The following is a 16,655-nucleotide window of genomic DNA, read 5'->3' on the forward strand; positions in this document are numbered from 1 at the left end:
GATGATTGATTTTTAATAGATGAATTTTATAAAAAAAAAGAAATCCTATATAGATCATAAAGTATACAAAATCAAGCGTTACCTATTTAAAGTCAATAAATGCCATATTTTTCTATTTGCATAATTATATTTTAGCATTTCAATTTAAAAATTTAGTATCAGTTCAGTGTGGCCTAGACGTGTTTTACCAAAAATATATTTAAAATTAAGCAAAAAAGACAAAAGGAAAACAATAACCTACAGAGCGAAGCTGTGAATGCTCGAGCACAAGTGTTTTAAGTAAATAATTTGGTATGGGTTTAGGTATCTTACAATCAGCAAAGTGTGCCATCTACTCTACAGTATTTTAATTAAAAAAAAGTGTGACTATTAAATCAAATAGAATTAAAAAACTTATGGCCTAATTTACTTATTTCTCTTAGCTATTTATTTTAATTAGCTTTTTATTGAACAACATAGTCGTTTCAAAATCTTATCTAGCTTATTTAAATTAAACACTTTTTTTTATAATATTTTTTTTCTTATCATTGATTTAAACTTTTCGTTTCTCAGTTGCAATGATACCATCTGGTATAACAGCTGTACATTTCCTTGTTTACTTTCTCAAAAAATAATTTGTTTTGCTTAAAATAAATTATAAACATTGTTAATTAAAAAAATATAAAAAGTTTAATTTAACTTTTAAGTTTCTATAATATTTACATCTATACATAAATTTCTTAAATTCTATTTTATTTCTTTGTTCGAAAACAATCTTCAATTTCCAGAAAAGTTTTTCCTTTTGTTTCCGGAATAAACCAATATACAAAAAATATCGTTAAAACCGCAATACAACCATAAAAAGCAAAAACATTTCCCGTTCCCATCCAATCGACCATCGAAGGGAATATTTTAATTGATGAAAATGCTATTAAATCTGCAACACCAACAGTAAATCCACAAAATGCACCTCGAACTTTTTGTGGAAAGATTTCGGGCAAAATTAAAAATGGAATTGTCCATAACCCTGCTGAAGCAACAACAAAACTAACGATGGCTACTGCTGAAAGAGTTGGTATATGCAACCAAGTAAACCAGCTTGATCCAGCTAATACCAATAAACAAAGACCTGTGGTAGCAGCTGAGAAAATACTAACTTGACGACGACCCCAATTTTCCAATTGCCAAGTTATTACAACAGAAGTGACAATAAATCGAGCTATTCCAACATAAATAGCACACAAGAAAGGATCTATTAGAACTCCAGCTTTTGTTATAATTTGAACTGCATAGACAACGACAACGAAAGTTCCTGAAAATTGTTGACAAACGAAGAAAATCACTGCAATCAGGAGTGGTTTGTAGACTTCAGGAAGACAAAACGATTTGAAAAATGATACTTTCTCTTTATCGGCATTTTGTGGAACGGCCACTCTGAGCAATGTGAACTCATTTTCTACTTCCACATGGGTTTCACCTGTAATATATTAAATTCTGATCAGACAAGCTAATAGGGAACTATTAGAATTTAGAACTTACCAACACCAAGTCCTCTGAAGTATGATAAAGATGCCTTAGCTTCATCAATTCGTCCCTTTGATAAAAGCCAACTGGGAGTTTCTTTGACGGGAATCAATAAAATCAAGCAGACAAACTGATAAGCCAACATTACCATTCCTAGTAAACGCCAATCCTCCTAAAAAAATATATCAAAATCTTACAAGAAACTGATTTATGATTCCACAACTCACCCTAATAAAATAGCCAACAATATAAATTAATAGAACTCCAGCAGAAATGGCCATAGATGTAACATTTGTTAATCTAGCTCGAAGCTTAGGTGAACTTATTTCTGCTCCATAAACAGAAGCAGGTGAACTACCACTTCCAGCAGCGATTCCAGATAATAATCGGGATGCCATTAGTTGCAGAAAAACATAACTTGGATCATCGTAGAACGCTGTTGACATTAAAATCCATGAGAAGATTCCTAATATGTTAACCAAGCAAACTGATGCTTTTCTTCCAAACTTATCAACTAAGAAGACTCCTGCAAAACAGCCTATTGGACATGCAACAGTGCTAGCTGAAGCTGGAAAGAAAAAAAATCATTGAGTTTTATTATCTCTTAAAATAAGTTGTTTTAACTCTTACCATACCATGAAGCTTGTGATTTGTCCAAGTGAATGACTTCGGCAGGATTTGTTAGATGATCAAGGGTAACAGATGGTAGCGCCAGTGTAGTGCCATTAATAAGCATTCCAAGATTCATCAAAAGAACCATAAGTTCCTATTTAGATTATATATTTTTGAGTCTAGCTTATAAACGAAGGTTTCATATCGATACTTACTTGTCTCAGAACAGCTTTTCGTTGGTCACCTAGTGGAATGGTTTGGATGGTTTTAGGTGTGTCAGGAACATTTTGAGGCATTTCATAAGTCTCATCAGTCATTTTTTTAATTTTTTCTGGTCACTGTAATGAGGTAGATAAAAAAGAAAAAAAAATCGAATTTATTTATTTTCAATAATTTAGTTTATTTACAAAGTTATAAAAACTATTTTCTTTAAAGTATCACAATTTTTTGTGATCGAGGATCACAATTTTTTGCTTAAAGCGGAGGACCTTCCCATTAAGATAAAGAGCTCATATTTGGTAAGTATATTCTAGAGGTGTCTAGCAATCGAGTTTTCGAAGTACAAAATCAAAAAAATTAATTTCCATTTTTTTGACCCACCCTAATAGCTATGTAATATTTAGCATTAATACTTCATACTCAAATAACCGTCCCGGTTTACCCGGAACTGTCCCGTATTTCTATAGATTGCCCCAGGTTTATTTTTTAGAAACCCGGGACGTATAATTAAGTGTTCCGTTTTTTGTAATTTGTCCCGTGATTGTCCTGTATTTCTACATTCTCTGATAAGGAAAACGAGAAAACAGTGCTTGGAAGATAAAAGTTTTTTCTAATTTTTCGAGTAAAAGCATTACTTTTTAAAAAAATTTCGTCAAGAAAGAAACCAAATAAATTTCCAAACTTTAAAAGTTGAATAAAGTATTACATAATTTCAAAATCATTTAAAATAAAATTTAAATGTTAAAAACAACAGCTTTTACAATTTTGGAAAAAAAAAAACAATTTTTTAGAAGTTATTAGAAGTAGTAGTATTATAAAACCGTTTTCTTGATTTCTGACTTTCTCGTAAACAATTTAAACAATGTCAATGAAAATGCTCTCATAAAATCGTTTAGAAATCAAAATTAGAAAAAAATTATGAAAACTCATCTTATTTTTTTTTTTTTTTGAAAAACCAAAAATGATCTAACTAATTTTGTATTTGTTCCGGGTTTCGCTCCTAGAAATATGGTCACCGCATCTATAGGGCAAGGATATTGTTTCCGGTTGGAACAAAAAATTGAGGTTTTAATCAAACCCAACATTACGATGATCGAGAATTCAGAAAAAGTGGGTCTTGCAATTCCGTCCGTTCGTCTGTACGTCCATCTGTACACATTTCGACAGCCTAAACGGGTGGATGGACTTTCTTCAAATTTGATTTTTATAGAATTTTGAAAGTTGGTTTTTTTGTTTTTGTTTTTTATTATCTCGCTTAAAAAGTGTACCTCCCATACAAATTTTTCAAGTTATAGCACATTATTCAAAAAGGGTTCTAACAATTTTGAATAAATTTTGCAGACGTAATAAGCATTTGCAGTAAAACTGCATTTTTAATTTTTCTCAAAAAAGTGTGTAAAGTTTTAAATTTTTTGAACGAATGGTTTGGCTGGAATTTAAAATTGATCGAACAAGGTCCAAGAAACCCCATGTTATTCCCATAAGAAACTTCAACCGCTTGGCGGCACAGGTTAGAATTAAGTTAGAGACTTTAAACTTGGAAAATATTTTTTTTAGTTTATTTCCATACATATAAGATCCTAGGAGCATAGAAATTCTTATTATTTTAAAATAATGAACACCCTATTGTGCACCTTGCAATTCACATCATGAAAAGCCACATTTTCTATTTACGAAAAAATAGCATAGATTCCGCAGTTTTGGTCAAATTCAATAAAAAAATACGCCAATTTGTGCCTTAATGTATATTCTTTCAGAATATAACCTTACTCTATTTTTTTGTTTGTTTTATTTTGCAAAAAAAAATTGGGTAAAGTTGAAAAAATTTGGAAAAAAATCACTTTTTCAAGATTTGTGGGATAAAAACCTACACTTAATTTGTTTAAACAATAGACTTATATACATCATTCAAAAGGTCTGGAAATCCTCTTTCCAAAAACATATAACATATTGAGAGTTGTTAGAAAAATGACTGAAATATTGATAGATTACATCGTAAGGTCTGTAAAAATATTTTTTTGTAAATAAAAAAAAAAAAATGGAGGCTTCCAAAAATATAACAAAAATATTTGTATGCATTATTCGACCATACGAACAGCCTACACTATGTTATTTCTCGGGTGTATTTTCAGTGTCTCACCGTGTTATTTATGAAATGTTCAATAACCAATTCTGTAAAGTATGTAACTTTCAAAATAGTGTAGGAAAATCGAAATTTATTTTATTAAAATTAAATGAAGAAACTTTCGAAAAAATGAAGCGTATTTATTTTTTGACAACCTTATAAATAGTTCGCTAAAATTGTAGAAAAATAAAAGTAAAACGAAACAGTAAAACATTCTCATCTGAAATTGTTCTGTTGTGTTCCGGGTAGCGGGATCGTATAACACTTATTGTTATTACTGTAAATATCTATTTTATTTTTGTTCTATGACCACGACTATCGAATGAATCTCACATAACAATTTCAGATGAGAATATTTTCTTATTTCATAATTGTATTAATATTAATATCATTTTTATGTTTCAAAGTATCTTAATATGCACTTTGGTCATACCTAATTTCATCAGCAAACAAACAAAATAGTAAAAAAAATATTCATCTGATTTAACTTAATTGAACTTAAAACATGGGTTTGAATGCAACGCACGTTTATTTTTTTTTTTTTGTAAACTATGTATCGTAACTAAATTGAAACAAAAAAAAGTTTATAAGCAACAAAACGCACAATAAACGCGTACAAGAAAGGAAAACTTTAAACAAATATAAACAATATGCGTTCGTTTTCTTTTGACCTATTCGTCGTGATCCTGAATTTACACTAAGAATATTTAGATATATTTTATACTGCAGAATAACTTTGAAATGTGATACTTAAAACCGCAACTGAACTTCACTGGATGAAAAAAATGCTGATTGATTTTTATTAGTTCAATATCATACAATACAATACAAAAATTTAATATAGGGCGCGAAGAGAATAAAAGCAATCAATCATTTTATTTATACATATATACAAACGATCAATGAATGCTTACACTCAAACAAAACAATTGGCAACAAATCATGCATTTTAATATTTATTTTTTGTCTAGACTTTTAATACTTTAAATAAAATATTTAAAATACCAAAAAACAATACAAAAACACTAGAAAAAATATTTTAATTTTGATATAGGGCACATAGAAAAAAATATTTAAATATATTTTGAAATTGAAAAAAAAAAAAACAAAGTCTTTGAATATTTTCTTATAACCATTTTAATTTTAACAAGCGACTTAAGAACCTATTAAATCAACAATAAGCCTTATTTTACAGATTTGTGCAGTTAAAATGATCCATGTAGAACGTTTTTTTGTAAATTTATAATTGAACGACGAATTGTCTCAGTGTTTTTTCCGTTTGTTTGCTTAATTATGTAAAAGAAAATCTAGAAATTATATTGCTTTGTCTCACTAGCATCGTTTGGAGACCATAAACATCACAGTTTAAGCAAATCAATCTAAGCCAGGCATATTCTGCTATTCAATTAACGTGAAAATCTTAAATAACTTTTTCTTTTCTTTGTACTGATATCCGAGTATTTTCTGTTCCTCTTCGGAAATTTAATATTTACCCGTAAAAATATTGCATATCTAGAGGCGAATGACTTACTCCTAAAAGAAGCGTATTCCTCTTTTCTGTCAGTCCCCTTTGTTCAAAGTACCCTGTTATCATGTCCATTAAAGCAGAATTTGATATTTTGGGGCTTCCAGTACACAGTTTGATTTACATAAAAATGTTCTCATGTAATTGGCCTTCTTCAATGAATAAAATATCTTAAGTATTCTTCATTCATCTCCTTCATAAATATTAACGGTAAGTGTGTGAAAGAATCCTTCTTCATCACCATTTCGTTGTAATATGAATTTTCGTGCCATTTTGTCATTTATAATAATGATCATTGGCATCATTTATTGGAATTTTCCTAATTCAGTTAACACACGCTCTCAATTAGTAAATAAATTAACCTTCTAAAGAATCTTAATAGAGTGAAAATCAATACACACCATAAGAGCTCATCATACACATTCCTTTTAAATCAAAAAAAGGCTAATTGAATATCCGCATAAAATGAGATGAGAAGGTTAAGGATATCAAGATGTGTATATTGAGTACAATTCAATTTAACTTCAAAAGAAAACATAATTTTAATTTCAGGTACAGACACTATCTCGTGACCTCGAACTTTTCAGCTTATAAATTGCCTTTGTGCGACAAAACACAAATTGGCAATCGACCAAAAAGATTAACATTTGTCCTTTATAAATTGCATACCTTTAGGCTATTTATTTGTGTTTTGTCTTATTTTCTTGGCTAACCGCTTTTTAATATCTTCCACCGGAATATAAAAAAAAATTAAAAAGACTTGGCTCTCATAAGTCTTTGTTTGACATTTTTCATAAAAATATAAAACCTCTCTACCCAAAGGATTAAACAAAAACAGAGAAAAACCAGGACCACATTTTAATCCACCAAACTCTCTTTTTTATATGAGTAAATCCTTCCAAGAATTTTTACCAAAAACAAAGAGTTTGTTTTAAAATTTATTTGAGGTTAGTTAACTCTCACTAACATGAACTTAATGCAACAAGTTTAACTTAATTAGTATCGTCCTTTCATTGTTGTCGTCCTTTTAGTATACGTATACACATAGAAACTGAAGAATCGATTCTTTTCTTTGTGCTTTTATTATTAAGTTTGTCTTGGGTGTGGTTCGTTTGAAAACATTATTTGGGTCAGCAAAAAAGAAAAAAAAAACAACAACAAAAATTAAATTGGAAAGGAACACATTTATTATGACTTTTGTCAAGTCCTTTTTTTTGGCATAATGCCAAAAAGAGACTTCTGTTAAACACGTTTTAATGCGATTATGGGCGAGTGAACTAGAAGTTATTTTTTGTGTTTGCCAGTTTTGGGTGATTAAATGAATTAGGGAATAAATATTATAATTGTGAATGTAGAATAGGAAAAATGGGCGTAGACTGCTCTTGAAAATTTCTACAAATTTCTGTGTAAAAGGTCAACAGAGAGGCTAGAAATTTTGTATAGGTCATAATGGGCATGTTATTAAAGCAACAGCTGTTGTATTTTGTTGTGAAATGTTGAAGAATTTATATGAATGGAGGACAAAATAAAGGATTATTTTATACTTTAAAAATTTGAGAAATGTCCAGCACTTAAAGTGAACTCTTTCTGCCAAGACTTAAAAAATAATAAAACTGGGTAGGTTCTTCATTTCATTAACTGTCAATAAAGTCCAATAACGTTAATACCTACTAAGAAAGGTGCTTTGAAAAAAAAAAATCATGTGTGCAATTCACACTTGGTAGAAGTGAAACCTTAAAAAATCATTTTTCTTCAAAAAAAAATCGAAAAAATCTACCTTTTTTTATTCCATCACCTTTAAATCCATATCTTTTATATGACAACCTAATAAATTAAAAAAAAATAATAAATTTTAAATCATCGGAAAGCTTATTATTTCACCTTTTATTTGACTTTTCAATCATGTTTCTACCATGCCTACAAAAAAAGTAAGAATTTTTTAAAGTCAACCATCTCGAAATTTAAAACTGAGATTACGGAACTTCCTACACTGGTGGCTGGTCATCGGCAACAGATCTCCACAGGTGTTTTGAGGTATTATTAATTTTCTTTCAATTTAAGATTGTGTAACTTTTAGAGCACCTACCGTTACGTGTGATATATCAAATAAAAGGTTATGTTATCAGCATGCGTATTAAAGTTAAATCAAATTTGTATGTGCACTAGATCACAAGATAAAATGTGTGTAGAAAAAGAACATCTTTGTACCGTTATTTCAGAATTTTGAATATGAAATTAATTGAAATTTTGTGCAATTATAGTTTATTTAATTACCTATCTACAGTGCAAATTTCATTCATCTATCTATTAAAACAAAAATGTTATAACAAGTTGAAGTCGTGTCGCGTTTTCGTTTCATCTTGTTTCAAATCACTACGATACTAAAGAAGTTTTCACTTCAAAAAAGAAGTTTTTGTTATTTTTCTTTTGACATTTACAGAATTTTAAAATCCAGAATTTTGGAATACGGCAAATATGCATTTAATTTTTTTTTATACAATAATTTTAGAGTAATAAAAGGAAGCGTATTACTGTACTTCGAAACTCTGTCAAATGCTGGTGATAAAACATACACTTACAAAGTTATAAGTCCAACCAAAATCAAAATTTTGAGTTCAAAAATTAATTTTTCAAAATAAAACTAACTTGTTTTAACGGGTTTAAGAATTATTCTAAGTGTTAGCCTCGTTTTTTTTTCTTTAAATTCTAAATCATTTTTTTTGGAATCTGCGCCGCCTAAAAGGGGGAAATAACACCCCTCTCATTGTATATTTTTTTTTTGTTTCGAGCCAACCAACACGTTTTAACTTTTTCAAATGTTATAGAAATTAATTAGTGCAGTGCATTTATGATGTTCATGGGCGACGCAGCAGTTTGTACGACATCCAAATTTTTTTGCACTCGTGAAATTCACCTTTTGGCCACCATCTTGGATTTTAGTTTTTACTTAATATCTCGACTTCTGTTCATTTTATGTAAAAGTTGGTTACACAAAAACGTTACCAATTAAATGTTGCGTCTTTTATTCTTTTATGTTAAGAACACTTTTTCGATATTCTGAATATTGAAAAAGTTACGAGCCAAAATATTAAAACAAAAAAAACAGAAAAGAACATTTTGAAGTTTTGAGTACTATAAATCAAAACTATGAACTATACTGGAGGATGACCGTGCTAAACGGACTTGAAATACGAATTCAGCGGGTCGAAATACATATCGGTAGGTAGGTTTGGTCCAAAGTACATGCCACTTATATTTTTTGTCCCGGTGTTTTCGATAGCTCTTACCGTTAGAACGCTTTATGTGAAAAATCGATATTTTTGACATTTAAGCTTGAATAATGATAAAATCGTTTACAATTTGGTTCTCTCGGGTATGTAAGTAAATTTTATGGCAAAAAAGGATAATAATAATAATTTGTAAACAGTTTTTTTATGGGCTATTTATCACAAAAAGATTTATTTATCTCGCACTTACCTACCTATTGTGTTTTTTCATTTTCAAAAATGGTTTAATTGAACACATTATGCATTAGAAACTTTATTTACTTCCACAATATAGTTATTTTTAACTGTTTTTTTTAACTATTTTTCACTATTCTTTCTTCAAAAATAGTTATTTTCACAGTTTGAATGACTTTTATAAAATGATTTCGCAATTCTTACATTCTTACAAAAGAAACTATTTATTTCTCTGAGTGTAATCATTCCAATTAATTGAAAGGTTGGGTTTTTTAAACATTATTATGCTGGTCGCTTCTGATCTGATTCTGTGAACAAAAGAAAGAGTGAAAAGCTTTAAGTTTTACTTATTCACTGCACTAGAATCAATTTACATTGGAAACAACAAAATATAAATATTCAAACTTTATTTCAATTACAAGATTCAAGAAATACCAAACTTATCAATTTTTCTCGTATTTTTCATAAATATGGATCCAATAAAGACTAACAATAAAGTGATTATGGTCATGAGAGTGAAGAAGAGTTTATTAACACTCAATATTGGGTTTAAAACCTTATTTCATTTGACTTAATGTCATGATAGAAAATACTATAATGACAAATATCACTAAAATACGTACATACTTTACAATTTTTGTATGTATCACTCTTAAGTGTTCACCACCTACCTCATGCTCTATTACTCTGCTTATAGAGCATGAGTTAGGTAGTCTAATAAATCTAAAATATTATTCATTCAAAATTCCATTCCTTAAGCATCTTAACTACTTAAAAGCTACTTAACTATCACACTGAAGAAGTTAAAAAAAAAAAATATGATCCTACTGAATTCCTTGAGATAAACTTCCAACCTCCTCAAGTACATTACCTACATTCAAAATTCATTGAAAATGGGTTCTATGAAGAAAACTCAAGCAGACACACATTTTACCGATGTCACGTTCTTATTTCATCATCCAAGAAAACTGTAAGAAAATATATATTTTTCCTTGTGGCATTCCTATTGCAATACAAAAATGCTTTTAAGCCGTATTTCAAAACATAAAATATAACTTAACCTCGTTTTTTATTATCATCTAAAGAACTTCCAAGTTAAACTATATAAAAATAAAATGTACAAATAGGGTCGAGTGTTAAAATACACGTACTTGTTTTTATCACTCAAGGTTATATGTGGGAGCTTCTATAGGATTGTGGGAAAAAGGATATAAAGGTAATGTTTACTTATTTAAACTTGAAAATACATAAATGGGTTTCAAGAAGTTTTTAGCTAGATATAAAAATAGAACATAATACAGATGTCACTAGAATAAAACTATGCTTTTATTATTCGCAGATAGGCTTTTTGTAGCCATCTACTTTTTGAAATAAAATTGGGTTCAGGGAAAAATACGAAATACGTCTTTTATGCATTTTTTTGTGTTTAATATTTTAGAACAAATAAAATAAGAATTTGTTTTAAATCTAATAGGTATATAAAAATCTCATGTCGCAGTGTTTGTTACCAAACTCCTCCGAAACAGCTGGACTGATTTTAATGAAATTTTGTACGCATATCGGTTAGGTCTGAGAATCGGCCAACATCTATTTTTCATACCTCTAAATTGTTAGGGTGGTCCAGCCATATTTTTTATATCTTCTTGGAACGATCTTTTCGAAATATTTTGTGTATGTCGGGAAGTCTGAGAATCGGCCATTCGACCAACATGATTTTTCATATGGTAAAATGGTTAGGGTGGTCCAACCAAAAAAATTTCTGTATTATGAAATTTTGTACGTATAAGGGGTCTAAAAAGTCTCAAAATTGGACAACATTTATTTTATACCACTAAATAGTTAGGGTGGTCCAAACAAAACAAAATTTTATGTATTTTTGGAACGATTTTTATGAAATTTTGTGGGTTCATCGGGTAAGTCTAAGAATCGGCCAACATATATTTTCATACCATAAATGGTTAGCGTGGTCCACTCCAAATTTTTTTTAACGATTTTTTCAAGTCCTGGCCTTATATTGTTTTCAAGGGGTTCAAAAAAGTTAGTTTTCCAAATCATATGAATACTTTAAATTTGAAATAAATACAGAATCTTTAAGTCTACAAATAGTAGGAGATCCCGCCATAGGACGACCTACCCTCATCGTTATACCAGTTGAGAGTTATATTTTCTGAAAGCTAGTGTCTAAGGTAATAAATTGCACATGGGTTGCCTAGCGATATCCTGTCAAGGCATAGGGTTGCCAGGCCTTAAAGTTCATTTTTGCAAATTTTTGAAAATGCGACTCTGCTTATATGGCAAGCCTAAGAGTTATAAAAAAAATATAATGTCATAGGAAATTTAACTTAAAAATTTTAATTTTCAGGATTTTTTAAAATTTGAAGTTTGAGTAGGGTAAACAAAGGTAAATTTAGAAAAAGGGCAAAAATCTATTTTCTGAACAAAACGTGATAGAAATAAAATTGAAATTGGAATCGATAGATATTATAAATTATGAAAGCCACACACACAAATAAAAAATGTAAAAAATCTACAACGCGAGATATAGTCTTTTTAGAGTCATGATACTCCAATTCGATATTTGAGAAATAATTCACCAAAAATCAGAATGAAAGATTTTTTAAATAATTTTTATGTGATAAGTTAAGAGAAATAAAATAACTTGACACGTGCCTGTCAAATTTTCAATTTAACTTACCGTTTTTGCGAGGGGATTTTTTGAAAAGGTGCTTATTTTCGTATTTCAACATATTAAAGGAAAAAATCCCGTCATGGGACGACCTATCCACCTCATTATACCATTTGAAAGCTATATTTTCCTAAGGGTAGTGTCTAAAGAAACAGTTTGCACATGGGTTGCCTAGCGATATCCTGTCAAGGCATAGGGTTGCCAGGCCTTAAAGTTTATTTTTCATTATTTTTGAATACGCCACCCTGCTTATACCCAAAGCCAAAGAGTTGTAAAAAAAATATTATGTCACAGGAAATTTAATTTGAAAATTTTAATTTTCAGGATTTTTTAAAATTTGAAGTTTGAGTAGGGTAAACAAAGGCGAATTTAGAAAAAGGGCAAAAATCTATTATCTAAACAAAACATGATAAAAATAAAATTGAAATTGGAATCGATAGATATTATAAATATATGAAAGCCACACATAAAAATAAAAAATGTAAAAAATCTACAACGCAAGATATAGTCTTTTTAGAGTCATGATACTCCAATTCGATATTTGAGAAATAATTCACCAAAAATCAGAATGAAAGATTTTTTAAATAATTTTTATGTGATAAGTTAGGAAAAATAAAATAACTTGACACGTGTCTGTCAAATTTTTAATTTAACTTACCGTTTTTGCGAGGGGATTTTTTGAAAAGGTGCTTATTTTCATATTTCAACATATTAAAGGAAAAAATCCCGTCATGGGACGACCTATCCACCTCATTATACCAGTTGAAAGCTATATTTTCCTAAAAGTAGTGTCTAAAGAAACAGTTTGCACATGGGTTGCCTGGCGACATCCTGTCAAGGCATAGGGTTGCCACGCTTTAAAGTTCATATTTTGAGTTTTTTTGACAACGCCACCCTGCTTATATGGTAAGTGTTAGAGGTGTAAAAAAAATTTATGTCAGAGAAAATTAAATTTAAAAATTTGAATATTCAGGATTTTTAGAAATTTGACATTTAAGAAGGGGAAACTGAGGTAAATTTAAAGAAAGGTCGAAAAGCTATATCCTTAACAAAGAGTGGTAGAAAAAAGATTGATACTGGAATCGATAGATATTGTTAAATTATATAAGTCACACATACAAACCAAAAATGTAAAAAATCTGCTACTCGAGATATGGACGTTTAAAAGTCAAAACCGTGAAATTTGATGTTTGAGAAATAATTCACCAAAAATCAGCACGAAAGGTATTTGAAATAATGTTTATGTTATTAGAGAGCATAAATAAAATAACTTGACACGTATCTGCCAAATTTTTGATTTGACTTAGTTTTTGGTTCCTGTGTATTTTTGAAGAATAACACCGAAACAGTGAATTGAATTGTAAAAATCTGTAATTCTTCAAAAATACACAGGAACCAAAAACTAAGTCGAATCAAAAATTTGGCAGATACGTGTCAAGTTATTTTATTTATGCTCTCTAATAACATAAACATTATTTCAAATACCTTTCGTGCAGATTTTTGGTGAATTATTTCTCAAATATCGAATTGGAGTATCATGACATTAAAAAGACTATATCTCGAGTTGTAGATTTTTTACATTTTTTTGTTGTATATGTGGCTTTTATATTTTTATAATATCTATCGAATTCAATTTCAATTTTATTTCTATCACGTTTTGTTTAGAAAATAGATTTTTGCATTTTTTCTAAATTCGCCTTTGTTTACCCTACTCAAACTTCAAATTTTAAAAAATCCTGAAAATTAAAATTTTCAAATTAAATTTCCTGTGACATAATATTTTTTTTACAACTCTTTGGCTTTGGGTATAAGCAGGGTGGCGTATTCAAAAATAATGAAAAATAAACTTTAAGGCCTGGCAACCCTATGCCTTGACAGGATATCGCTAGGCAACCCATGTGCAAACTGTTTCTTTAGACACTACCCTTAGGAAAATATAGCTTTCAACTGGTATAATGAGGTGGATAGGTCGTCCCATGACGGGATTTTTTCCTTTACTATGTTGAAATACGCAAATAAGCACCTTTTCAAAAAATCCCCTCGCAAAAACGGTAAGTTAAATTAAAAATTTGACAGACACGTGTCAAGTTATTTTATTTTTCTTAACTTATCACATACAAATTATTTAAAAAATCTTTCATTCTGATTTTTGGTGAATTATTTCTCAAATATCGAATTGGAGTATCATGACTCTAAAAAGACTATATCTCGCGTTGTAGATTTTTTACATTTTTTTATTTGTATGTGTGGCTTTCATATATTTATAATATCTATCGATTCCAATTTCAATTTTATTTTTATCACGTTTTGTTTAGATAATAGATTTTTGCCCTTTTTCTAAATTTACCTTTGTTTACCCTACTCAAACTTCAAATTTTAAAAAATCCTGAAAATTAAAATTTTCAAATTAAATTTCCTATGACATTATATTTTTTTTATAACTCTTAGGCTTGCCATTTAAGCAGGATTGCATTTTCAAAAATTTGCAAAAATGAACTTTAAGGCCTGGCAACCCTATGTCTTGACAGGATATCGCTTGGCAACCCATGTGCAATTTATTTCCTAAGACACTAGCTTTCAGAAAATATAACTCTCAACTGGTATAACGATGAGGGTAGGTCGTCCTATGGCCGGATCTTAGACTAAAACATCAATCTCGATAATACGATCAATAGAACTAAAAAAAAACACATTCTTTGATGTTGTGACCCGATTTTTTTTTTTGGAAAAAATTGACACACTCCATAATTGGAAGTAAATAGCAAAAGAGGCGTAACGAATTCCGCCGGGTCAGCTAGTTTAAATATAAAAGTTCTCTATTATAATTATAAATAATCTTAATTTTTGAATATTAAAAATAATTTCAAATTTTTTTTTCTTTTTTTTACAGAAACACAAATCGAAATGGAATAACAACTGCCTGAGGAATTAAATTCTTAAAACTGAAAACTAATCCATGCTGCATTTATAGTAATTTATTCAAGGGAACAAAAAAAAAAAAAAAAGAATTCCCTGTGTCAAAATGTTTTTACCTGTCAAACCAAACATGTGAGTTGCAATCAAATCGTTTACTCTTTTTTTTTTTTTTGTTTCTTATAAAAGTAAAATAGGTATCCTTTTGGGGAATCAATTTAATAACTGAATTATTTGTAACCAATTTAAAATTTATTGAAGACCAACTTTTATTGGCTTGTAATTGGCTTTTATGTCAAAAAGGTAGATATTTATTACTTTTATGGGTGCAAAGGGATCTTGTATGGTTTTTTAATTGGTTTGAGTTTTCATAAATGTTTTCCCTTGATTTATTTCAATTTAACTTTAAAACTTTGAGTGTATAAAATTCACAGAAAACCGTTCATTTAAATTTTGAATAACACTTTCTCCGTAATGCTTGAAAATTGCAATCAAAACAAAGACTTCTTAATCAATTGTGTTGTTCAGAGATGAGCACAATAAACGTTTTTAGTTCAATTAGATATTTTTGTTAGTTTTTTATTTTACTGTTAAATTTACCTTCACATCAATAAATGATTCTAATAACTTTTTAAGCCACAAAAATTATAAATTGTGACAAAAAAAAAATTTATCAAAGAATTCACTTGATAGTAAAACTGAAGAAGGAGAGATTTTTTGTACAAGATTTTAACGAACCTCTCCTCCATGTGTATCACTGATCACTTGTGGCTGTAATGAGAATTAAGATCGATCATAGCACAACTTATTAATAACAAAGAGTGTACACATTTTTTTTTTTCAGGTTACTATTCTACAGTTACAAGTTATATGCTTACAATTTTGTTTCTCACATTTTTATATTAAGAAAACATCATTACAATTTTTTATGGCTTGCAATCAAGACTTTTAAAATATTCTTAAAATGTAGCAACCTGTCTATCAAAACTAAAACAATTTACGTAAATTGAATAATTCAAATTTTTATTTCCTATTTAATGTTAAGAAAATTAATTAGTTAAATTTTATATTCATAATTATTATAATAGGAATGTTTTGACACGTGCGACTGATGGGAACAAATTAATAATTGTATTTTTTTTTTATTAATGCAACATAAATATACAGGGTGTCCGAAAAGTCAACGTCGAAACGAAAACGGTAGATAGGTTAGGTGCGGTGACAGTTATCAGAAAAATAATTAAAAAAATTGCAGCCATATATTTTGTGAGTTATGGGCATTCGAAAAAAAAAATCGAAAAAATGGTCACCCTGTGACGGTTTTTCATGTGCCGTGACTACAAATCTTAATTTTTCTCATTTTTTTCTTTTATTACGGAACCTTGAATAACTCTGCTACCAAATATTACTTGTTTGCCCAACTAAGTACTAAAAAAATTTTACATGACTCTAATTCAATGAACTGTAGTGTAAAAAAAAATGCACTACGATGTTTCGGCAAGTTAAAAGTTGGTGTGTTCAATTCTCTTTTCAAAATGGTATAACATTGTTGAGAATATTGAATAAATAACCGAGAATTTTTTTCAAAAACGGCTGTAACGATTTCGATAA

General features: G+C 29.1%; 2 protein-coding genes across 2 annotated transcripts in view; one reads left to right on the forward strand and one right to left on the reverse strand.

Annotated features, from left to right (window-relative positions):
• Positions 1-16,655, forward strand: part of LOC129907498 (kelch-like protein 17) — an 80,044-nt gene that overhangs the window by 33,393 nt on the left and 29,996 nt on the right. Inside the window, exon 2 of the mRNA XM_055983767.1 lies at positions 15,022-15,179. Within this exon, the coding sequence (XP_055839742.1) occupies positions 15,154-15,179 (26 nt within the window). The 5' untranslated portion in view covers positions 15,022-15,153. The remainder of the gene's footprint in view (positions 1-15,021; positions 15,180-16,655) is intronic.
• Positions 709-15,815, reverse strand: LOC129912240 (facilitated trehalose transporter Tret1-like). Its single transcript, XM_055990394.1, has 6 exons — positions 15,645-15,815; positions 2,331-2,453; positions 2,128-2,269; positions 1,731-2,071; positions 1,519-1,675; positions 709-1,456 (listed from the first exon to the last, which is right to left on the reverse strand). The coding sequence occupies exons 2-6, from the start codon at positions 2,430-2,432 to the stop codon at positions 732-734; spliced, it is 1,467 nt and encodes a 488-aa protein (XP_055846369.1). The 5' UTR covers positions 2,433-2,453; positions 15,645-15,815; the 3' UTR covers positions 709-731.

Source organism: Episyrphus balteatus, chromosome 1 (assembly GCF_945859705.1).
Source record: "Episyrphus balteatus chromosome 1, idEpiBalt1.1, whole genome shotgun sequence".
Classification (NCBI taxonomy): Eukaryota; Metazoa; Arthropoda; class Insecta; order Diptera; family Syrphidae; genus Episyrphus; species Episyrphus balteatus.

Coding starts and splice junctions, on each gene's coding strand:
- LOC129912240 (XM_055990394.1), bottom strand. CDS start 2,432: ATGACTGATGAGACTTATGAAATGCCTCAAAATGTTCCTGACACACCT. Junction 2,072..2,127: donor AGCTTCATGGTATGGTAAGA/GTTAAAACAACT, acceptor TTTTCTTTCCAG/CTTCAGCTAGCACTGTTGCA. Junction 1,676..1,730: donor TTGTTGGCTATTTTATTAGG/GTGAGTTGTGGA, acceptor ATATTTTTTTAG/GAGGATTGGCGTTTACTAGG.